Source organism: Cavia porcellus, unplaced genomic scaffold (assembly GCF_034190915.1).
Source record: "Cavia porcellus strain 051 isolate PalLab524CR breed Dunkin Hartley unplaced genomic scaffold, mCavPor4.1 scaffold_17, whole genome shotgun sequence".
NCBI classification, from domain to species: domain Eukaryota; kingdom Metazoa; phylum Chordata; class Mammalia; order Rodentia; family Caviidae; genus Cavia; species Cavia porcellus.
In genome coordinates, this window is record NW_026947500.1 from 32,740,873 (window position 1) to 32,766,450 (window position 25,578).

The 25,578-nt window shown below is 41.4% G+C and overlaps 1 protein-coding gene across 1 annotated transcript in view; it reads left to right on the forward strand.

Moving 5' to 3' along the window:
- Nucleotides 1–1,011: 1,011 nt before the first annotated feature.
- Cat (catalase) overlaps nucleotides 1,012–25,578 on the forward strand; it is a gene marked incomplete at its 3' end in the record, with an annotated part of 47,158 nt that continues 22,591 nt past the window's right edge. The window contains 10 exon segments of the mRNA NM_001172925.1: nucleotides 1,012–1,118; nucleotides 12,775–12,946; nucleotides 14,001–14,111; nucleotides 15,029–15,159; nucleotides 15,763–15,867; nucleotides 16,421–16,546; nucleotides 17,066–17,257; nucleotides 17,630–17,782; nucleotides 21,446–21,584; nucleotides 24,491–24,621. Of these exon segments, the coding sequence (NP_001166396.1) occupies nucleotides 1,053–1,118; nucleotides 12,775–12,946; nucleotides 14,001–14,111; nucleotides 15,029–15,159; nucleotides 15,763–15,867; nucleotides 16,421–16,546; nucleotides 17,066–17,257; nucleotides 17,630–17,782; nucleotides 21,446–21,584; nucleotides 24,491–24,621 (1,326 nt within the window). The 5' untranslated portion in view covers nucleotides 1,012–1,052.

The window sequence follows — 25,578 nt, forward strand, 5'->3', positions numbered from 1 at the left end:
TTAATACGAAGATGATGGTACACTCCTATACATCAAGGCGTTTGGAGATTAAATCCTAGTTCCTCAGTAGGAGAAAACATTCCATTGTTTGATTAAAATGACAAGCAAGTCGGGAACTACCTGAAGATTACATATAGTATCAAATATTTTATTTTGCAACGTGGATTTTTAGAGACACCAGTTTTTCTGAATTTCTACTTGTGTGTGAGAAAAATTGGGGGAAGCACATCCCTGCCTGCTTTAAAGAAGCTGATTTTGGCATAGAAAGTGGACCACATTTTTCCATGCATGTTTCTCCATGTAAGATATTTCTTTCAATAAAAGGGGAAATCCACATGTATCTATAGTAAGATAAAATTTCAAAGTGCTTATGTTAAATAATTGGTAAAGAGCTCGATAAATGATAATCCATGAATTATAAAAAGAGAAAAAAAGGAAAGAAAAAAGAAAGCATCTGTTCATCTTTCAGTAGCAAATACTTGTAAGTTAGATAAAGCACAATTTAATTTTGAAAAGATGTAAAAAGAATTAAGATGTGTTGTGCACATTCACCAACTAACTTCCTATAATGAATGTAATTATTATGTACTGCAACTATGTACTGATAAAAATTTAAAAATAAACTAAAAGGCGTACAAAGTTAGAACGACTAACTGAGCAAGTCAAGCTGAAAGCCTAAAGTGAGTAATGTAATAAAAATCGAGCACAGAGAATTTGCGTCGAGCAATTCACCAGGACCCCTCAAATGCTGAGGGAGTGCAGGGGCAGGCGCCCACTTGTTAGGTGGCCCTTGTCACTCCCCTCCCTATCCTTCTCCCCATTCCTGGGGTCCGCCTTTCCCGCTCCTCGCCCTCCAATCCCATTTCGCCTAGCCCTCGGTCGACCAATCAGAAGGCAGCTTTACCCAGGAGGGCCGGGCGGAGGGCGGTGCTGATTGGCAGAGTTTGAAGTCGCCTACTTCAGGCACTGGGCCCTAGTCGCGGTTGTCCGCGGAGGGTGGAGAAGCGCGAGCCGAGGTCCCCTGTCACGTTCTGAGGCTATTGTCGGACACCATGGCGGACAGCCGAGATCCAGCCAGCGACCAGATGAAGCACTGGAAGGAGGAGCGGGCCGCGCAGGTATAGTGCGTGCCCGCGCAGGAAGTCGGACTGCGGCGAGTAACGGCTCCGGGTCCTGACGCCCCGGGCTCCGGGCGGTACCACCGGTGGCAGGCGCGCGGGGGGGGGGTGGTTTGTGTGGCGTTTTAGGTCGCAGTGGCGATGGACGGTCGCATTCGCGGGGAGGGGGTTCTGGGCGTGGCGCGGCGGGGCTGCAGGATTCGTCGCTGGATGGTGCCCTAGGGAGGCTGGCTCCCTGTTTTGCATTTGTGCCAGCTGGGACAGAGGTCACACCTTGGGCACGAATGAGCTAAGAAGCCCAGAGAGGCGGCTAAAGAGAGGAAGTGAAGGGGGAGAGGAACCAAGTCAGACCTTTAACTTGCCTGTTTTCGTGCTTGTGGGTTCCTGGGGTGTTTAATTAATCTTGACCCAAGCAAAGATCAGCGGTGACACTTGTAGTAGTACAACATTAAACGACTGAATAAAAAGAATTTTTAAATCTGTTGTTCTATTCTATACGTCAGGCCTAGCATGTCAGAGCTTGCAGCGATTGACAGTAGGGATTGATTATTGGACAGATCCGCAGCGTTCTCTGAGTGCCAGCATGTGCCAGGAGCCGCTGGCCCGGTTCATAATTGCAACAAGACGAGAGCCACGCTGTGAGGAGTTCGATTAGCCTGGGACACGAGTTACATAAACAGATGATTATCAGTCCTGCGCGAGGCTCAAAAACAGATAACCTCTGTAGGGTAAAGGGCGCCCCCGAGTTGGCGGCCAGGCTCCCCAAAGCAAGTCGCATCCGAATCTTTAAAGATGTGGGAGTCGCAATCCCAGGTGGCATGGAAGGCATTCCTGGCCGGTGCCCAAGGGGCGAAGTCTCAAAGGGCATCTTTGAGGAGGTGGGGTTAAACGAGCCTGCATCTGATTGGCGTCTCCTTTGGGCAGATTGGACCAGAATGTCGTGCCTGGTTCCTATGCAAAGAGAGGACTAGCCAGGCTTTGCCTGGTCCTACCTAGTTCTGTTTTCTCAAAACTAGGACAGGGTGGGGTGGGGGATCCATGGCAAGTGTTCAAGTCTTGTCTCTATCCTTTGTTTTAGAGCACTTTTTCCTAAGTTCTTACTGTGAACCCAAGACACTTAGAGCCTTAGAGCAGAGTTTAAGATTAGAACTGTGTTACTTGAGGCCGAGACTGGCAGCCTGTCTGGTGCCTGCTAAATCCTGACTCAAACTCAAGTTTTCATATACTTGTTGAATTGGGAAAAATAGGGGCCTCGTAGTGATATTTTTATAAAATAAGAAGTGTATTTGTTTCTAGAACACTCACCTTTATTCTGAGACAAGCTTGCCTCTTGTTTGGGACAGTTGTTAACTGCTGAATCATGACATCCCTGCTGTTGATTTCCCTGAGGTCATTGCCCTTATGAGAAAGAGCTGGCCCAGAAAGCACATCTATAATTGGGGGAAATACTGGCATCCCCTTTGCCCATGATGTCCAGTGCGCTCTGTGTAGTATCCTGATTGGCAGGTACATCGATGTCTTGTTCTTCAACTTTTACTATTCTGAATGAAAATTGCTTTTTTGGGGGGTAGGGGAGATGATCCCTTTACCCTTAAAAAGGAATTTTGCTCATAACACATAGCCTATGTAATTGTCAAATATTTTATTGTGAAAATATTCAAACATTAAGAAAAGTCAAAATATTGTTCAGTGTACACCTATATATACATATCATCTAGATTCTGTCTTTGTGTCTTTAATAACTATTAGCTTTTTAAATTAATAGGATCTCAGGGTAAATTGCACAGATTAGTATACTTTATAAACAGTGAGCATGCAAATTAAGAGATCACCGTGCATTTATGTTTTTAAGATGATATTTCTATATAGTGAAATTTACAAATATTAGGTGCACTACTCCATGGATTTTAATAAATATGTAGACTATTAAGTTATAAACCCTTACCAAGATAAGGAAGATAATTACCCTGGAAAGTTCCTTCATAATGTATTTTAGTCATTCCCTGCAAATTCCTGCAGTCTTTCCCCACAAACTATTGTTTTGAAATTTTAAAACCATTAATATATGCATTTTTTTGCAAAAGAAAATTTATTTATTTATTTATTTATCTATTTATCTATTTATTTATTTATCTATTTATTTCTTTCATTCAGCAAAAATATTTTAAGATTCATTCATGCTGCATGTATCAGGGGTTAGTTCTTTTTATTGCTGAGTAGTATTATATGAATATAATTCCATTTGTTTGTCTTGTTGATGAATAGCAGTGATTTCTAGTTTTTGGCTATTATGAATAAAATTGTTAAGAATATTATTCCAATCTTTTTATGTTTTCCTGCTTTCAATTTGCCTGGCAAATGCTGAGCAGTGGATTTTTTGGGTCACAGGGTAAATGAGAAGCTGCCTAGCTTGTCCCCAAGCAATGATGCCATTTTATGCTGCCATCAACAGTGGATAGGTGTTCTAGTTGCTGCATAGCCTGTCAGCTTTTGGTGTTGTCAGTCTCTTAGCTGTGCCTGTGGTTAGGAGGACATAGCTCCCTGTAGTTGTAATCTGCATTGCTCTGATGACTAAGAATGCTGGGCATCTTTTCACATACTTTATTGATCCTTGGTACATATTCCTCAGAAGCAGCTGTTAGGGTATCTTTTAAAAATCGGATTGTCTTTCTTTTTGCTGTTGATCCATAGCCATGTTTTAAGTTGAAACACTGGTGGAGTAAGTATTGTGATAATGGCGCTCAACATGTAATGATGTGAACAAAATACTTGCGTTGTGGCCCAGAGTGGTCTGAGGTTGAGCCATGGTGGTTGAGTACTTCCCTCCCCACAGTTTTTGAGGGTACCAGACTTCCTTTGGTCAATGGATGGCTTTTAAGATGCTAGAAGCGTTTATCTGCTGCCTCAGAAGGGCTGAGTGCACGAAGGAGATATTCTGGAGGTGTAGGAACCAGGTCACTTCTCACATTCCCTTGGCTAGAACTCCCTTACAGGCCACACCTAATTATAAGGGGACTGGGAGATGCCATCTGCCTGTGTCCAGGAAGCCAGCTCTACCACACTGTCTAAAGCGTACATTTCACATTGATGAAAATCTGTCCAGCCATTTTCTTATGATGTGACAATGGTCTGACAGATGCGATTGCCTTTAAAATAATGTGTCCTTTTTATATTCCATCATTCAGATAGTTTTTATTGTGATCTTTTACAGGATTTGGAGAGATTTAAATTTGGACCCTGTAGGAATACACTCTGTTGACTCCTCTTTGCTGAGCCCAATGCAGGATGCCAACCTGAGTGGATCCTTCTTTAGCACTAGGGTGTCTGAAAGTGAAAACAGTCTGCTTAGTGGGCGTTTGTCCCTGTGGACATACGGTACTTCTGATAAGTGGACTCGGAGCTCTAAACTTCAGTAGTTAGCATTGAATCATATGTTTTCATAGGCATGACCTGGATCCACCTAAAAACCTTCATCTGTCTTCATCTTGGAGGAAGAAAAGAGTCCTGCAGGTGTCCGCAGGCTCTTTGAAGAGAATTTAAATGGAAACTTCGGTGCTTACTGCTTAGAATGCATGGGCTCTTCATCTGGGACAGGTCACTATAACAAGTGGCCCCGATCCTGTCTGATTGCATCTGAGATTTTCACACCTTACCATTTATACAGTTAGTACTTAGAAGAAAAGAGAGTGAGTCTCTGCCAGTCAAAAGACCTTTAAAATACAAAGTCAGTGCATTGTCTGTGTATTCTAGCTCAGGAGGGTCTGCAGTTTATAGGGTAACAATGATAAAGGTGTTGATGTTACCCTGCCAGCATTTGAGACCCAGTAACTTAACTCTGTGTGCTTATGTTTTTATTTCTTATAGGAAATACCCTGGAGCAGAGTGGCTAATTCAAGAGCGTGAGAGCAGGGGAGACATTATAAAAGAGGAATCAAAGTCCTTTCATTTCTGCTTCTTGGCTAATATCTAAACTGTTCCATATATTTTTCCCCCCCTGGCAAAAAAAGGAGAGGCTGATTACAAAATGTAAAATAAGCAAATATTAACTCATGCTATTGTCTCCATTTTACTCTTAATTTTTTTAAGTACTGTGACTTAGAGCTCCTAATGCAAAGAGAAAAGGAGTCTTTTTCGTACATGTGGCAAGTATTCTTCATATTTGGAGTTGATCTCTGTAAATTCTCTCTCTATTCTCTGAAAGATAAGTATTAGGGTTACCACCCTTACTTAAGACAGTTTCAAAATGGAGAAAAAAACTCTCCTGCAATAGCTGTTATACTTTTTAAAGATCTTATTTTCCATAGGATTATTTTAACTTCTGAATTACTGAAAACTAGTAGCAATGTTTTGATTATTGATGGTTAGAGACATTGTAGTAGTAAAGTGACCGACTTGCAATTCACCAAGAAGCAATGAAAACCAATTAGCAACTATTGTAACATGTTTACTTTAGTATGAAATGATAGGACAGGACCTTGCTCAGAAAAGGAACATTTCTGCCTTGGATGAGGGGCAGGAGATATATTTAATTAGTCTATGTTTAAGGGCCTAGCTGTGCGAACTTCGAGTTTGACAGCTGTTCTCTTCCTTGTAAAACTGTTACTTTAATTTTCCTGGAATTAAAATTACTTACTGGTTCTCTTCACAGGAACCCCTGAAGTCACTTTTCATCATCTTCTGTCCCCAGACGGTTTTCTTTCCCTGTCCCCATATGGTTTAACACTTAAGGACAGGCAGTTGTTTGCTCGAGTGTTAGAAATTTTGTTTTTTGGTCTTGCCGTGTATGTCAGTGTTAGGGTGTTAGCCTAGGGCTGGTGAGAGTTGTCAAAACTGAACTGGAGTCTGTTATGGCTGTGCCTAGGTGTCCATACAGAGCCTCATGGAGTCATAGCTGGGACTTTTCAGAGATGGTTGGATCTAGAATGTGTAATGCTGGGATGGATTCATGGTATAATGCTAGGATCAAGGGCAAGAGGATTTAAAGTCTGAGTGCTACCCATCCTAAGTAGCCTGGATAAGATATAAACAAAAAAAAGAGCTGTGGTTGTCCCTTGCTTGCTTTGTCACCTTCCGCTGCCATGAACGGTTTCTCCTCTGTGATACCTGTCTGCCATGTCTTGCTGTCTTGGGGCCAGATGCTTATGGACTGAAACCTCTACAAACTGTGAGCTAAATGAACCTTTTCTCCTTTAACTTTGAGTGTTGAATATTTTGTCTCAGCAACAAGAGCAAAGTAACTAAGACAGAATTGCTTGTGTCAAGTACAACAGCATCACCAGTGACAAGTAATAAAGCTGAAGTTTGCAAACAGGACATCTTGTATGTGAAAACAAAGGTATTCACAAAGACTAACAAGTCATAACCTTGGTACAAAGGCCACTGCGACCTTATGCAAAGATTACTACAAGGACATCTGTCAGTGATCTGTCTTTTTTACCCTTGGACTGAGTGATGAAGTCTTAGCTATGGCCCAGAAAGCATAGCTTTCTATGTTGAAGGCAATCAGAATAATTTTCTAGCATCGTGAATCCATTTATTTACTCTGTGCTTGAGAAACCCCGCAGAGTGGCATGAGGGACTTTCTGATGCTTCAAGACTGAAAAAGGGCACAGAAGATTGAATCCAGCATTTCAGATGAAACAGCCTACATGGAAGGTCGGGTTTCCCTCCTTTTCTAGTGATAGTGACCCCTCTCAGCAAGAGCCAGTGTCAATGCCCACGTCCCTTGCCTAGAGTGTGTTTTATGTACAGCACTGATCTTCCGCTCTTGTCTTGATTCAGCGCATTAACAAAGGAAAAGCAGAACAGCTGGTCAGAGCTAACAATTCATGTTTAAGTATTATTGAAACAGCCCTGTATTTCTTCTCTTCCGTGCTTCACGCTCTCATATATATCTTTCATTAGACATTTCTTTTGATTCTTTACCAAAAGCCCTCAAAGCCCTATATGATGGAAAATTCCAGCCCGTCCTGAAGTAGAGAGGTAAATATGAGGAGGCTCCTGTATCTGTCCTCAGCCTGAGCCGTGATCTCGTTTCACTGCTTTTCCATCTACTTTCCTGCATCATTTCATCTGTCAATATTTCACTTTATGAGACAGCAAGAATCTCATAAAGATAAGGACTCCTTAGTAATATCCTTGTCATACCTAAGAAAATGAACAGCTAACCAGCCAGGGTGTTCAGTCTCCCCAGCTGTCTCTGTGCAGAAGTGGGTGACAGTAGCAGGCCTGAGACTGCTGTCCTGGAGAGGCCTGGTTTGCAATGCTGGCCCTTGGCTAGTGCTTGGAAGTTGATTTCTAGGAAGGTTCCCACTAGCCCGATAGTTGCATTTAAACTGTGCCAACAACGTAATTTCCAGCTTTCCTGCTGGGACTCTGAGTGTGCCTGCATGACCTGCCCGTGGTGAAGTGCCTGGGCACTGAATCGTCAATAAACTTCTGAGTTAGAAATCATCTCACATGAGTGGCCGTAACTCATGGCTGAGGGACTTAGGTCCTGGGACACCTCGCTGGGAGAGGACCCTTGGGAGCTCACACCTGGTTGCCTTCCATCTGCACTTTATGTGCTTTTTCCTCTTTGCTCATTTTGCTTTGTGTTTTCTTTGCTATAATAAATTATCGCTATGACTTTTACTAGAGAGTGGGTCTTGGAGGTCCTAGGGAAGGCTTGAACTCGGGGGGTGGACTTGGGGACCCCTCACACAGACAGTCTCTGTCTCTGTCTCTCTATCTCAGCACTGTGTTCAAATCCAGACTTCATTTGTCGATGTGCCTCTGTCGATGTGTCTGTCTTCCTTGTGGAGGTTATAAGCAAACTGCAAAGTCATTTCATAATCCAGTGAATCAGTGAAGAGTCAGGTTTTAGGATTAGACAAGGTTTAGATCATGGCTTGACCACGTGGTCAAGTTTTTTCCCTACGTTTTGCTTTCCTACGTTGACACTGAAATAATAGCTGTCCTAAACTCAAAGGACTGCTCTGAGGACTCGTATGTGATACTTGTGTGTCAATTACAGTACGTCTTAATTAAAGTGTTACTACAGGAAAAACATGCTATCCAGCACATAAAATGTGTGCAGGAGATATTAGCTGGGTTTTTCAAAGAATGAGTATAGTGTTATGCTTAATAGTTTGGGCTAGATTTCTTGGGTTCAAATTCTGACTGCTTCTTTCTAGGTATTCCACCTTCTGGAGGAAGCTGGATAATCTCTCTGTGCCTCAGTTTCCTTTTCTTGTTTTAAAGTGAAGATAATAATAGCACTTACTTAAGGGATGTGTTGAGTGCATTAAATGTCATTACCTGTGGAAGGGTTTAGAACAGCATCTCCAATTCACATTAGTATTGTTGTTTTTAATGGGTCTAATATGTGACACCCCTCCTCCTAGCCCCCATATTCAAGCTGAGAGAAAAACAGAATCAAAATACTACCTTCATTGCAGGTAGAGGGTTGATTGGAGAATGTGGCTTGACAGTTTCAGCCCAGAGGGCTCTCTGAGATTGCACCCCTGAGTTGAGTTTAACCCCTACATTTAGGCAGCTCTGGGGGTGAGGAGCACCTCCCCCCCAACCCACTTCCAGATGTAGAGAATAGTGCTGTCTGCAGTTGCTGGCTTCCAGAGGGAGCTGGGCCCCTCACATACCTGGGTCCTTTTCCTAGACTGCTGAGTCAGAGAAGGCTATGTCTCTTTCCCTGGGAGCAAGGTGAGCAGGCAGGTGTCCTGGCCCTGTGGGGGACACTCCTCCCAAACCCTTTCTTTCTAGAAAAAATATAAACATGCAAGTAACTTCCTCTGAACCCAACAAATATTCTTTTTCTCATTTGTGTTTTTTTTTCCTCATTATTTTCTTATAGACTTAAGAAATTTGGGGCTCAGGACAGTGGTTTCCTGTGCACATAGCAAGCATCTGAATTGTTATTCAGCCAATGTAGTGTTAGGCCAGAGAGTGTTGGGTACATTCTGTGGTAATCACTGAGACAGAGGGTGATGTGTCATTATAACTCCTTTGGGACTGATAGCGAGGGAAATTTTGCATTATCAATCCTTTAATTAAAGACTGGGAAAGCAGGCATAAAGTCTGGAAACTTCTGTATGCAAAGGGAATTGATTCATGGAGAAACTGTTAATAAAGTATTTCAACAGAGAAAGCCAGCCCTGTTCCTCCTACGAAAATTTCTTCATTGTTGGATAAACTCCAGCTAAAAGAAGATTATAAAATGGAATTTTATTTATAATTTACTTCTGATCATAGTGCCAGCTCTTAGCCAAGCCAACTGCTATAGCAGTTTTCATAACAACTTTGTCTAAACATGATCAGAATTTGAAGTCATAAATTTAGAAAGTGCTCTTCTGGTTTTTGTGGGACAGAGGCTAGGGAGAAACAGGGTGTTGTTGCTTCCACTGCCTCCTTAGAAAGAATCTTTCTTGGCCATTTCCTGATGACCCGTAGTTCACGTTATTCACACATTAAATCCACAAAGCATTTGTTGTACATTTTGTTGATGTTTTTGCGCATTGTGTTAGGTATCAGGGATATAAATGTAAAACAAGTACTCTGTCTAGAGAGGACAAAACAGTGAAATAAGCAGTTGTAATATTTTGTTCTATGGGGCGCAGAAAGACCCTGGAAGATGGGTTAGGGCGGGGCAGGGAGTGGCTGGGGAGAGGGAGGTGGGATGTCATGAGCCGCTAGCAGCCAAGAAGATGTTAGCACGTTCACGCACACCAGTGCTGCTTTTCTTGAGAAAGCTTCTTAAAACTTCCCAGCAATAGAAAAGTTTTTCTATTTTTTTAAAGTTCTAATTGTAAAGTGATCTTTTGGCTGAATTTAAAAAAGAAGCAATCACCACAAGTTGGAGGGCGTCTCTTTGCCCATCCCTTCTGTGTAGTTACCTAAGTTCTCTGAGCTTATAACACGGAGTCATCTATTAGACTGGAACAAAAACATTTGTCTCTTGGGATTATAGAGTCTTGAAGAGAGATAATTTTGTGCGATCCAGTCTTCAGCCTCACCCTCTTCTTTCACTTAGTAAATCTTATTGCATTATTTTCATCTCAAAAAATATACTGCCTCCTGCCCCTCACTTCCTAATGAAAACCCCATCCTTTAGTACAGGTCAGCTGCTCTTATGTAAAGTTTCCCTGAGCATCCCCAGAGCTGGGGGCTCTTTCTCTTTCCAGTCTTTGCCCACTGGCCTCTTTTTGGTGTTGCTGACTGTTACAGCTTTTCCTGTTATACTTGTTTTGAATATAAGTTGCATATATGTGAGCTTGTGTGAAGAAAACTGTCATAAATTAGGATGGTTGATTTATTACAGTAGGGAAGTGGAACAGATTTTGAATGCTCTATTTGTAACTGAAAAGCCCAGGCAGGCTTCATTTCTTGACCGGGTCATTGTTTGGGAAGATGGGAAGAAAGGCCAGTGGTGACATAGTCCCAGGATTTTTATTGCAGGATTCTGTGGTTCAGTGTCATCAGGCAAAACCATCTGTGCTTTAGGATTGCATTCCTTTATTAATTGTCCAGCTTATCCTGCATCTGCCTCCTTTAGACATGACGTTTATGTGATGTGATTTGGTCTTGGTCCCTTTCTTAGTGGCAGCTCCTTCTCTTCATTAGGAACACAAGCATGTAATAACTTGGCCTATTTAGCTTCCTTGCTGTGAGCTCCCAGGTCACTTTTCTCATACTCTTTTTTTTGTAGGAAGTCACCTTTATATTTTTTTAGACTTTTTTTTAGTTCCTTGCTTATATTAAATAGGTTCATTTGCACCCCTCCATAAGCTCCACATCCCAAAGCTCCCCACATCAGTGATTCTCACCCCTGACTTCATTTTGGAATTACTTGAGACCATAAAAATAACCAGAGCCTCCCCAAACTGCTTCATCAGAGATCTCTGGGCAACTGTCTCTATGGCTGAGTGTCAGGCACAGCCAATGCTAAAAACCAAGGTTTTAGGTTTAAACTAAAGGTGGAAATTTGCTCTTAACTGTTTTACATTCATTTTCTACTTAAATTTTATTTTTAAAAAAAAACTGTACCAGGTCATATGTGTTAGCAACGACATGTATATCTTCAAAAGAGAGAGGCATAATTGGGTAGTGACTACTTCTTGGACCTTAAACTTTCTGAGAGTTTGAAAGAGCCTGCTGCTAGCTAGGATCAGGGACAAAGTTGGTAAGGTGGGAATCTGGGTGTGATTTCTAGAAAAATCTAAAACGCTTTGCTGCCTCTGCTTATTAGATCACTTTCTCATAACTAGTAAGGTAACGTGAGGTAGTTATTTTGTCCATTTTGTAGGTGGCAAATTGAGGCTTGGAAGTAAGTAATTGGCCAGGAGCTACCTATCTGGTCATCGGCAGAGCTGGTCATTTGACCTAGGCTCCGATGCACTCTTGGTTTCTCCATGATGCCATATTGGTCTCACCTTGTTTTGATGTGAAAGTAATTGTGGTGGACAAGGGCGATTCCCTAGTGGTTGTGAGAGAATCTTGCTTATTCATTTTGCAAATTCTAGGATTTCATTTTTCCAAGCAGCTCACAGGACTTCTTTAGTTTTTTTTAAGTGTCCTCTCCCCATCACATTGTCTTCTAGAGAAGCAGGGTAAACTTTATTTTAATATTCAGGGTAGGCGTGCATGGGGAATGCATGTTACATATCTACTCTAGGTATGTGGAAATACCAAGAAGAGTCCTTTTTTTAGTGTTGGCTTTCATCAGTAGGCTCTGTTGGGTTGTTATTTCAGGAGAATTAAAAACAAAATAAAACAAAAACCAAAAAAAACGTAAGCCATGGCAACATCTCTCCTGATTTCCCAATGGCTCAAGATAGTACCAAAGAGACAGTTGTCTGTGGTCAGAAAAAAATGTGATCATGGAACAAGATGAAGCAAATTGCTGCCCAGTATCATGTGAAACTTAAAGAATATTGCCCCCGTCTCAGAGGAGGGACAGCTGACAAGCTACTGGTGTAACTGAAATTGGAGAGCAAGGTGGATCAAAACTAGCATATTATTGCAGTAAATTAACACATCCCATTTCAGAAACATTTGATGTCTTTAAATCATTATTACTATAATCTTGCTTACTAGAAACGAGATATTTTCAATGACAATATAAGCCATTGACTTTATTTTTAATTGTAAAAAGTTGTGGCAAGTGGCAGGAATACACTGTGTGAGAAAGATGGATGCACTGTCCAGGATGCTACCCTTTGAATCCATAAGCTAACAGCATTTGCAAATTCCTAGTGGAGCATTAGCCAGCGTGGGTTTTCTGGACAGATCGTCCTCTCACTATTACTTTAGACATTCGGTGTTAAACACGTATGACCCTTTCTGGAACCCTACTTGAGGCTTCTTATGTGGAGCCCAGCTCTCTCTAGAGTGGGAAAGTAGAGCCAATTGATAGGCTATTTAGCCATCTCTCCGCTTGTACAGAAAGTGTCTTAGCAGACACGTGTTGAGATTTGTCAAGCATTTTTGAGAGCTGACTGTGAATTTCAGACAGCAGTATGTATTGCAGGATTTCAGTACCTTGGACACTGGAAATAGAAAAAGGCAGGAAATGCATTCTGTGCAAAGTGATGCACCCTGTGACCATGTAAGTGAAGAGCTCATGCTGACTGTTTGCACTCCTCTTTTTGTGTTTGTGTAGAAGCCGGATGTCTTGACCACGGCAGGTGGTAACCCAGTAGGAGACAAACTTAACATTATGACTGTAGGGCCTCGCGGGCCCCTTCTTGTTCAGGATGTGGTTTTCACCGATGAAATGGCTCACTTCGACCGAGAGCGAATTCCAGAGAGAGTCGTGCATGCTAAAGGAGCAGGTGAGAACATTTTGCTCATCAAAGGATCACTTCACAACATCCTTGTCATATTTATTTCCCAAAATGTAGAAAGACCTTTAATCGAAGTGCCAAATTTCCATTCTTGTTGGGAGAAAGAAAAGAAAGTCACCAATAGGGGCCTTAGTAACGAAATGGTAACCTTTCTTTGGAAGATTGAATATTACATATAAAATAGTCTACTTTAAAAATAGTAACCTTCCATTTCTTCCTTTTTTCAGTTCAGTGAAGAAATAAAGATATAGAAATTCAGATGCAGAAACAGATGCTGTTAACTGCAACTAGATTTAAATGATAACTTTTACTGGATGAAAAACCAAATGAACTGCAAAACTGAGCGTAGTAGGGGCTTTGTGGTGACTTTCTCTCCCTTTTTACCCAAAACTTTGTCTTATTTTTATGATGGAAACAAGAATCGAAGGCAAGAACAGTGTTTAAAGGAAAGTTAAAACCTCAGTGGGAAAAAGAGCTCCTTTGCAAGGAAAGGAAAAAGTTATGGTTTTTCGCTACTTCCCTGAACTTCTAGCTAGGGCTTCCCAGTTTCTTCATGTCTTCTTTTTCCCTGATGAGATTTCTTCCAGACTTTTCTGCATGTACTTTTTTTTTTTTTTTTTTTTTTACCACGACTTGATAAGCTACTCCGTCTATTGTTTGGTTTTCTGTTGTGTCTTTGTTAACTACTGAAACTATTCTTTCCCCCTCTATATTTTCTTTTACTCTACCGCCTGTTCCATTCTTTGTCTTCTAAGCTCTACCTGTACTTCAAGGCCTGCTGGGGTCCTGTGTCCTGGGTCAGCCTTGACCAATGACCATTCCCAGCCTGGCTCATCTCCTCTGCAGTGCCCAGTTGAGCACAAAGCGATTGCTGGGATTTACATTTTACCCTTTTTTGTTTTGTGTCTGGACAGCTTCCCTTCCCCCATCATAGTGGAAATTCTCAGAAGACTGGTTCTAAATTTACCACCAGTTTCTTTTGTTACCTATGGAGGGCCGTGCGATGGTTTCATGGTAAGGATTTCTGTGTCTTTCTAATTAGGGGCCTTTGGCTACTTTGAGGTCACTCACGACATCACCAAGTACTGCAAGGCCAAAGTGTTTGAGCATATTGGAAAGAAGACACCCATTGCAGTTCGATTCTCCACTGTTGGTAAGTTCGTTCATTGTATGACTCAGATGGCTTCATTCAACCTGTCCCTCATTTGGGGCATTTATATCTTAATTTTTAGAAAAACACTAGGAATTAGAAAATAAGCACATTCCCATATTTTAGCAGATTTTACAGTTAAAAACAAAAGTTTTTGGAGACATGTAGCAAGTTCCTTATATTTCTGTTTGTCAAAGTCTTCAGAAATCACCCTTGAGCAGAGGCAATTGCTGCAATGTTATGTGACATTTGGAAAGAGCTTTCCACAAGTGGTTGCTTCAGAGGGAAGTGTGGAATAGAGGTCTTATTCAATAATCATGTAACAGATGTCCTGTATTGAAAATTAAGTTTATTCCAGCCACGGTTAGGTGCCTTACAGACATTGATCTACAGATCACCTTTGCATCTCAGGCTGTAGAGCTAATATTATACCTTGTATACTATAACTCAGCATATCACAGTGCATTCTTAGTTTGGCTTCTGTGTCAGACTTTGTGTGTATTAAAAATATTATGGGACTGTAGCAGATTAAAAATAAACCTATATTTAAACTAATTTTCTTAATGTTAACTTCACAGTTTTGATGTCTGTATCTACAACTGTCATCTTTGTAATTATTCTCTTATTAGTTTGAATGAAATTTTAATTAGCTGCTTAAACATAGTTACATTAAATGGATACTATTTTTAGCTGTTATTATATATGCTCTCATTACCCTCAGTTAATTTTTTTTTGTTGTTGGATGTGTAGGCCAAGTTAGCTGGCAGGTTGTGGAAATGATTAACCAGGCATTTAAATACATACTTTATTTCTAGGAAATGGATTGGAAAAGATGGAGCCCAATGTTTCTTTATGACTTTTGGCTTCTTGGGTATGCAGTACTGTGCCTTATGCTTTGTTTTGCCTTTTGAATCTTCTAGCTGGAGAGTCAGGCTCAGCTGACACAGTTCGTGATCCTCGTGGATTTGCAGTGAAATTTTATACCGAAGAGGGTATCTGGGATCTTGTTGGAAACAATACCCCCATTTTCTTCATCAGGGATGCCCTATTGGTAGGTGATAGAGTATGTGGTGTTCTATAAACATTGTTGGTTTAAATTGATTTGAATCCCTATGAGTTGGCATTTGAAGATAGCCCTTCGGAATAAAAGAAAGAAGAGACTTTGGAGTTGTCAGGATTGCTTTTTTAAATATATTTTTTCTGAACTTAATGTTTCAGAAGATCAAGTAAAATTTCTAGTGGTCTTGAGTATGGCATTTCAAGATTCACTGACTCAAGAGGAATAGTTGAGTTTTCCTTGAGGAACACTGAAGATTAATTAAAAGTCTGCTTTTCCCTAGAAACAAAAGATGCTTTAGCTTATCAAGAAGTATATGTCCATATGTGCATGTCTGTATGCATATGTGTATACACATGTGTGTATTTTTTTCTTCAAAGAGATAATTTAGAGGAGTATATTTTAAAATACTTCAGAATGTCTTACATACTGGTTTTATTTACTGGGTAAATTTCACTTTAAGATTTAGCACTATAAAATTGAAGACTGTATTATTTAGGATTGTAATCCATAAACAAGAGGTAATATATCGTGTAAATTGCCATCATTCTTGTAATCTTAGTTTTTAAATTTCTCTCTCTTTTGTTTCCCGCTTAGTTTCCGTCCTTTATTCATAGCCAAAAGAGAAATCCTCAAACGCACCTGAAGGATCCAGACATGATGTGGGACTTTTGGAGCCTGCGTCCGGAGTCTCTGCATCAGGTGGGGACCCTGTGTCTTCTCACTGAATTGCAGTACATCTGGCTGTTTTATTGGGATTGGCTTCTGATTGTCTTTTAGGGATGCTCCCTCAGATTTCTTGATCATGAAGAGTTTTGTAATGACTGATTTTCTCTTCATTCGTAGGCCTTAAATGGAGATGCTAGATAGCAGTAAACATTATCAGTTGATATTTAGCAATATTGAGAGTTAAAATCTCCAGGCTGAGGTAAAGCTATGTATTAGGGAAACAAGGGAAAAGTAGTATTATTTTCCTATTACAGTAAAATTTGAGTAACACCATAGATTGGTTTTCAGATTTGTTTTGGTTTTCTTCATTGAATTTGGAGTCATGATAATAATGATCTCCATGGCATCCTGCTTTACAATTCTTCTGTTTGTTGTTTTGTATAATGAACTAATAATGCTAACTCTTCTCATAGAGTTGGCTGGTGTGTTCCACATAGTTAAGGGATTTTTTGGAAATGTAGGAATGTCTTTAAAAGCTGAGGTATTAAGGCTGAGATGTTTTAGGTTTTCTGCTTCTGTTTCTTAGGTTTCTTTCTTGTTCAGTGATCGAGGGATTCCAGATGGGCATCGGCACATGAATGGATATGGATCGCATACTTTCAAGCTGGTTAATGGAAGTGGAGAGGCAGTTTATTGCAAGTTCCATTATAAGGTACATGTTGCCTCTGCTCTGGGGCAGAGGGTGCCAGGCTCCTATTTCCCACCTCTTCTTGTTTTTCTTGAAGCACTGAGCAGAGACTAAGCCTTCTCCCACCTTCCCTCTCCCCTGCCTGAGGGTGTACAGTACTGACCTAGTTGACCAGCACTGTGAGTGTTTTGTTGGCCACCACCCCAGTGAAAAAAGCTACTGAATTAGAACTCTGTGTAGTCCTTTTTTGCCCCTTCCTTGGGTGTGGCCAGGAGGTAAGGGTGCATGGCTGCTATCAACAGTTTAATCTTCCTTCAGTTTTAAATATATAATGTTGGAGTTTCCTTGACATTTAAAAGAATCAGGAGAAGCAGGTAAAATTTCTCATTGATAAATTCTTTGTTATCAGATTTGCTCAGCAGAAGTTTTGTAAGAAAGTACAGTCTTTGCTAGCATTGTTCATAATCCTTCAATGAATTGGTGATTATATTTTGATAACTTGGCCACTAAATTTCAGAGTGAGCTTCTTTTTTCATTGTATAGACTGACCAGGGCATCAAAAACCTCTCTGTTGAAGACGCAGCGAGACTTTCCCAGGAAGACCCTGACTATGGCCTTCGAGATCTTTTCAATGCTATCGCCACGGGCAACTACCCCTCCTGGACTTTGTACATCCAAGTCATGACATTTCAACAGGCACAATCCTTCCCATTTAATCCGTTTGATCTCACCAAGGTAAGTCAGCCACAACTACAGAGCTTTCTTTTCTAAGAGTTCACAGTGACAAGTGCTGGTGGCACTTCCAGGTCACTTCTGTGCTTCTGCCCCAGAAGTTCACTGAGCTCTTGTGGGTGTTTCCAGGTAATGCTGTTAGCAGGGAACACAATTCAAAGAACAAATGTTCTTTTGTTCTGGGAAAATGTCAATATTTACCACTTACTGTTGTGCAAGTTTCAAGTAACACATTGACTTGAAGTTCTTAACATGTCTTACTGGGTTCAGTATTATTTTGCTGCTTGATTATATTTGAAAGTTGATATTTCTGTGGGAACCTTTAACACCTTTCACTTGGCTGACTGGTGATTGTGATCATGACACTATTTTCAGATTTGGCCTCACAAGGACTACCCTCTTATCCCGGTTGGCAAATTGGTCTTGAACCGAAATCCAGTTAACTACTTTGCTGAGGTTGAACAGATAGCCTTTGATCCGAGCAACATGCCACCTGGCATTGAGCCCAGTCCTGACAAAATGCTTCAGGTGAGCCCGGGGGATTGAGATGGTCTGTGCACGCATGCGCGCGCACACACACACACACACACACACACACACACACCACACACCAACCAAGGGGACAGTTCGTTGTGATTTTTATATGAAGGATTAACTAAAACTTTTACTTAAATTTTAACCTGGGTGCTTACTTCCTTGTGGGCCATATTGGGCTCTAAGGTCCTTAGGTAGGCATTTCTCGAGATGACCAGTTGTAAGTAAGGTTCCATAAAACAGACCCTACCTATGTGAAGACATGCATATTTAGTCTCTTAACTAAGTAAAAATGATGTAATAGAAATGCTGTCAGTATTTATAGAACAGTGCATGGTTTGTTCAGTTTATAACTCATGGAGAGAATATAATTAATTGGTTTAACATCTTAGTGAGCATAACTCTATCCATTTTCTTTTTGTTGTTGCTGGGTTTTATTTATGTATTTATTTTTGTTTGTTTTTTTGGAGACAAGGTCTCACAGTGTAGTCTAGGCTGGTCTAGAATTCACTTCGTAGCACAGACTGGCCTCAAACTCACAGCAGTCCTCCTGCCTTGGCCTCCTGAGCGCTGAGATTACAGGCATGCACCACCACACTCAGCTTCCTGTATCTGTTTTCTCTTCCATGACGATGCTGGCATTTTTTCCATCTGTGAAAACTAGGGACTTTTTTTTGATACTAGGAACTACACCTAAGGCCTTCCCATTAAGCTATATCCCTAGCCCTTCTTTTATTCTTTGTTTTGAGACAGAGAGTCAATAAGCAGTCCAGACTGAACTTGAACTTTCAGTTCTCCTGCTTCAGCCCCCTGGTGTGCTGGGATTATAGCAGTCACTACTAGACCTACCTGCAAGAACAGTTTTTGTGAATTAAGTTTCTGCTGCCAGTAGTAAAGGTGGTGGATTATTTTAATGATCTTGTCTTGCTAAAATTGCTAGGCATTCACATGTGTTAAGTTACATTCCAGTATACTCTTTCAAGAATACAAAGAGTGAAAATTCTACTTTGCATTAGAAGTCAGTAGGATAATAACTGGCTTAGTAATTATTTGTAAACCGATGTTCTGTGTGTTTGAACTATGAACATAAAACAAAGACTACGATCATACCCGAGATCAGACCACAGTGACTAAAGGTCACTGCTTATATAAGGTCTCCCTGCAGGGCACATATCAGTGACCGTAGAGGACAAGCTAGGATTCCCATGATTTTTTAAAATAACTTTTTTGTGACAGCATTGGAAACATTTGAAGCTTTTACAGAATGCAAGCTTTTCATTTTTCTTTTTGTTTAATTTAACTAATATAGATCAAGCTCCCAGGTGCTGTGACAAAAGATATCAAAGCCTGTTACCCATAATGAAAGGCAGCATGTCATAATGACTCCAGAGTCAAAATTGTGTCTGGGAGGAGGTCTGTGGCAGAGTTGCAGGAACAAGGTAGCATTTGAGATAGGTTTTGAAGAGTTGAGTGATTCTGATTTTTAACCTGTGAGATGAGAGAAGTCCATGGGGACAGGCTTAGTCATTCCCTCCTGATGAGAAGCAGACTGATTGAGTCTCTTCAGGGGAGACCTTAAGTGCCTGGGTGGAAGTTTGTACAGTTCTCCCTTTACTAGGAAAAGAAAATTTTCTTCAGTTTTGAGAAATACGGTCTTGTAGATATCAGAATCATTCTTAGTGATAAATAGAACGGAGCTAGGGGTTGGAAGGAGGCATTCCAACAGATCAGAGTGGGTAAACACAAATGTGTGCTTGGAGACTGGGGAGCAGAAGTAGCTAAGGCGTGGTAACCCTGGCTCCAGATGTCCCCTGATTGATGATAATGAGAAAGCCACACTGTGTGGTTAAAGGGCCAGCAGCGTTCAGCAGATCATGAGATGGTCATAGGCAGATCTGAGGCTGTATAGCCTGGCACTGAGTAAGCAGGAGTGAAAAGTCACCCGAAGCCTTTTCACAAGAATCCAAGTCACCATGGGTCTCAGGGACCACAGTCAGATCGAGGGCAAATGGCAGCACTGAGTCCCACACCTAGCAGAACACTGAAGATTTGAATAGTGAGCCAGGCCCAGGGGCAAGGACCACATACTGGCAAATACTTGGTCTCTACAGCAGAAGCAAGCCAGGGTACCTGTGAGGCATCTCTTGAAACGTGGAGCCCAGAGAAGTGGTGGGTATCTGTAACTCCAGCACTCTGGGAAGCTGATGCAAGAGGATCCTGAGATCAAACTCAGTCTGAGCAACTAAAAATAAGGGCTGGAGACACGTCTCAGTGTGAAGGCCCAGGGTTCAATCCCTAGTATATATAAATATAAAGAATTGTGGGACGAGCCCTAAGGAAGTATGACAAGTAGAAATTAGACATGTGATTCTATTAGTATTAACTTCAGTTTTGAAAATATATATATTATATATCTTAAATTTAGTATAGTAGCTTTATGATTTTTTTGAATGAATTTTTAAAAAGTGGTTGAAAGAACTTTCATAGGTTTCATCAAGTTATTGCTCCTCGCCTACTTTTCCCAAGAACTTTTTAGGGCTTTGAGCTGTGAATTCCATTCCATGGGGCATTTTAGGAGCCACACTGAAGTGGGAAGGACTGTCCCACTCGTGCATCTACTTAGTGACCACCGAGGAGCTGTTTAAGGTATTTAAGTGGGGAGGTACTATAGTCTGAGTGGGGCTTTGGGAGAGTCGGTTGCAGGCAAGTGTAGGTTGTATTGCTGGAGTAGGGGCCGGAAGTGGAAGGCCAGTTAGGAGGGCTCTAAAGCTCTTCCTACTGAGAGCCATTGAGGGCTGTAGCTTGGGTGGTGGCAGTTGTTATGTTAATGAACAGTGTTCTCATTTACCTGTCAACAAGGCCATATTCATCCAAATAGTTACTCAAGCTATCCATATCAACTAGATTTTTATTTTGCCTTGTAGTATTAGGGACATAGGAATATTCTTTAAGATACAAAGCCAATTATAAAGTCAGTGAAAGAAAAATTGCTTACAGAACAGAGCTTTGATAATGAGAATACTTTAACACCTGTATATTCAGATGAATGCAGAGTTAATCATAAAGCTTATAACTAGAAGGAATTTCATGATGTTTTCCATCCTTCCTTGGTTAATAAAGACCATTCAGTAATCTTAGACTTACTACCTTTGGCATCATAGGGCTGTCATTGAGCCAAAGCTTTTTTTGTGTGGCGTTTTGCTCATATCTAGAAACTCCCAGAGCTCAAAGCATATCTGAGAGAATTCAGAAGACTACATGGGAGGCCCTTCTTTGAAGAATTTGCACACCATTGGTTCTGCCCCTCAATGAGACCTTGGAGAGATATGGATTAATTCAAGAGTCTTATTAGATTTTAACAAATTTATGTTACAATTTAATACTCCTTTAGGAATGGGAAATAATAAATATAAGACGGAATATAATCTTGTCATTTAGCAGAATAATAAGCATTGTTATTAGCGTACCTGCGAAGTTTGTGCTTGATCATGGGGCATGGAAGGTTGGTTCCATTCTGAACACAGACTTGGCTCTTTGGAGCGGGGGTAGCCAGGGCTGAGTGACAGTGTACCTTAAATTCTAAAGTGATGGTAACAGCTCATGTCCTGTCTCAGAAGTAACCACCCCAGCCAAATTCTGTTTTGCTTATTACTCCAGGGCCGCCTCTTTGCCTACCCTGATACTCACCGCCACCGCCTGGGCCCCAACTATCTTCAGATACCTGTGAACTGTCCCTACCGTACTCGAGTGGCCAACTACCAGCGCGACGGGCCTATGTGCGTGACTGACAACCAAGGTAGGCCTGAAGACACTGGGCTGTCCTGTGGGGCAGGGGCACAAGAGCAGAGGATGAGGGGCCAGGCCAGAGCTTCCTGGTGGCCCCGCAGTGACAGTGTTTCTGCACAGTGACAGACAGCGGGTTGCAGCTGCTGCCAGCAGGCAGTGCTCTCTGCTCAGCCATCAAGGTTATGACTCCCCGAGGGCTCTCCCTGCTTAGATCTGCTTACAGATTTTATGCAGTGTGCCCACCTCAGATTTTACTTGCTGTCCATCCAGAAGCTTAAGGCAGGGAGAAAGACCTCTTGCAGGCTGCAGTCAAATATAACTGACTCAGGAGCCACAAAGTGGACAATTCCTGAAATCAATCCTAAGTCACCGGAGCTTAGATCTTTGGAAATGCAAAAGCCAGGAGTTCACATCTTCTGCTTCTTTTTGCAATCCTGTTGAGCTTGGAAGAACAGGTCCAACTAATGTTTAGAAGGGATAGGATGAAGATGAGGTGCAAGAGTCCCCTCCCTCTGTTTTTCCTAAGTAAATATAGTTGAATTGATGTAAATCAGCTGGTGAGACAAGACTCTATGACATTTATGATTGTTCTCTTGTAACTACTGATTTTGGTGCCATATGCAAACAAACTATTTTTAATTACTTTAGAAAGCCAAGCAGAGTGCTTGATTAATGTTTTTCTTTTATTATTCCACAGGTTATTATAGATCTAATTTTATTACTTAGCGTATGGTGCTTTAGTAATATAATAGGCTGCTTCCAGAATTTTACTGGTGATTTTTATTTATAGCTATAGATGTCTGTGCTAAAACAAAAGTTATTTTTTCTATGATAAAATAATACATGTGCCTTAGTAGAAATTTGGAACATACAGAAAAGAAGAGGAGAAGAAAAATCCACTCACACGCCCAACATTCAAAAGGCCATGGCTATTACGTTTTATTAAATCTCACCATTTTTTTGTGAATATATATTAGACACTTTAGATTATTTTGTATATATAATTTTGTGTTTTGCTTTTGTGACTGTTACTAAGTCTTCCCATGCATTTAACAAATTTATATGGTTTCTAATCAGTTGTATTTACTGGTTGCAATATTTCTGGTGCCTAAAGTTTATAGAGACATAAACTGTGTTATTGTCTGTCAGTTTATATTCTCTGTCTCTCTTCTCTACTTTCATCCTTTTTTTTATCTTGCCTTTTCTTTCTTTTCTTTTTGGTACTGGGGATCGAACTCACAACCTTGTGCTTGCCAGGCAGGTGCTTAGGCCACTGAGCTAAATCCCTGGCTTTCTTTCTTTTTTTTTTTTTTCATTCACTGAAACTGTCTGTAGCAAAGATGTTCATGTGTATTCTGAACTTTACTGATAAGCAATTGCTTCATTAATAAGTATTCTTGGTTATATTACAGTGGCATGCTGATGAGAAAGCTGCTGAAGGCTGTATTTTAACACATTGTACCAACATTTAGAAATCAAGAGTTTGGGCTGCTCTCTGAAAGCTTGATAAAGAACTTAATTGTTCCCAATAGTTAATGCCTTCCAGATAATTCCCACTTAGAGTAAAGGTCGGGGCATACTTGGAAACAGAATTTAAAAAGTATTCAAATAGGCACATTTTAAAGAGCTTAGTACAGAGAATACTGTGGTGGCTGATTGTGGGAACATTGTGGTTTTCATGTAGACATGGTTGACTTAGAACAAATTTCTCGAGCTGGTATCTTGATCAGTGTGATATGCGCACGTCTCCTAAGTATCCACTGTAGACAGTCTGTTCTGGCAGTGAGCTAGGTGAAATTCCAGTGCTCACCCCAGTTACTACATGTCCAGGCCTCTCCTGCTTAGGCAGTGTGGGCACGGGTGGGTCAGGCTTCTGCTAATGTCAGCCAGGGCAGAGTATAGCTTGGTAAATAAATATTTCACAACGAAACAAAACAAAACAGTGCTTCATTTTATTTTATTCCAGAAGCCATAAAAATATTATGATTATATTTGTTACTGTCTTTCTATAAGTCTAGAAAAATAATTGCTTAATACTACAAATATAAAAGTTTAAAAAAAAAATCCCTTGTCTTTTGTTATCTGTGGAGGAATGTAAAAGTGAAGCTAGAATTGTATGACATTTTCAGGCCCAAAAAAGGAGAGATAGTTTGAAAACTTTAAAAACATGGGAAGAATAGTGAAATAGAATTCTGTAATGGAAATACAGTATGTGCTGGGCTGGAGGAGACGAAATACCCGTAGTTTTCATTCCCCATCTGCCCCTACCTCCTGGCTGAATTTCTTAGAGCTCCACACTTGGTATGTAAATTGAAGAAGTGGTACCAGAACTTCCATGTTGCTCCCAAGCATCTGTGACTCAGGGTTTGAATGGAGCCCAAGGTGCAGAGAATTTAAATTGTGTCTTTGGGTCTGATTTTGAGGGTGGCAAAAACGAATCTTCTAAGATACATCCATGTGCCAGGAAGTATAGCTGGGGGCCTTTGAAGTGTTGAAATGAACTGGGAGATCGCTCTTTTCCAACTCAGACGAGGCGGTCTGTGTGAGTAGCTGAAGATGCAGCATTCTAGCCAGGTATACCGGTGCTACCCAGTGGAGGCTGCGGAGGCTTGCAAGTGTGAGGTCAACCTGGGTGACTTAGCAAGAACTTGTCTCACCCAAACCAAACCAAGTGAGGCTGGAGATACGACTCAATACTCCTTGAGTTTAATCCCCCATATCAGGAAAAAGAGCGCCACATTTTCTAAGACTTGCACCTGACTGTAACTAAATATGAGAATTGAGCAATCACATGCGTGTGGCATGTTTATCTGTGTACATGTGTATTTGCCCTTTGAATTTACTTCTTCCCACCTGGACTGCATGCAGACTGGCTTCTTTTTATACTCCTGAGTGACTGTGGGGTTTCCTTTAAAGGTGGCGCTCCCAACTACTACCCCAACAGCTTCAGCGCCCCGGTGGAGCAGCGCCAGGCCCTGGAGCACACCTCCCGCTGCTCTGGAGATGTGGGGCGCTACAACAGCACTGATGATGACAACGTCACCCAGGTAATGATTCCTTGTTTGCTGTGGCATCACTTGCTAATTCTCCTTGTCTGCATCCATCTTAAAGGCCCTCATGTGTCTTACCTTGAATTTATGAAAGATTTGTTTTTCTCTCTTAATTAATCAGACCCTCTGTGGGATGGCATTGGAGAGTAGTGCTGTTTTTATTTCTGTTCAAAGTGTGGAGACGAATCTCATCTCCCCTAAAATTTATTGAAAGGTATACAATCGAGGCTGATGGGGAAATGTGATTTCGGGAGCTCTAAGAAACGGGGAAACGCAGGTCAGACACCAGCAAAGCTGAATGCGTGGGCAAATCCCAGGGTCTCAGATAAACTGGGGAGCCACAGAAGCTATAGGAGCCCTGGCAGCAGGAGTTTGGGTTTTGCGCTGCAGGATCACCTGCCATGCAGGGGACTCAGCGCTCTGCAGCTGCTGCTTCTGCTTTCCGTCAGCTGATTCGTTATTTCTACCACTGCGTCCAGTGTTTCCCTTCCGTGCCTCAAGGCTTCTCTTGTGCGTTGCAGTGGCTTCATTGTGACCGTGGCTGGACTCTCTTGCAGCTTTTTCTTCTAGGCTTTACCTTTCTACCTCTTTGCTCACCTTCCGCACCTTCTCTCAGTGTTGCTGTGTCAGTTTTAGAGGGAGATTCATTGACCTGGCTGATCTTTCTGCTCAGGTTGAGTCATTGGCTTTTGGTCAGCCTGTCCTTAGCCACCCTGGCCAAGGACTCATCCTGTTTCCAGTTGTCTGTGTCTTCCTTAAGGGCACACTGAGTAGTGACTAGGTTGGTCCTGTGGCCGGGTGACCATCCTCAGTATCATGCCCAGCGCAATTTAAACTGCACACAACAAAACGCTGATAGCTGGGTGTGGTGGTGCGAGCCTGTGATCCCAGCACTTGAGAAGCTGAGGCAGGATGATCATTGCAAGTTCGAGACCAGCTCGAATTACAAAGTGA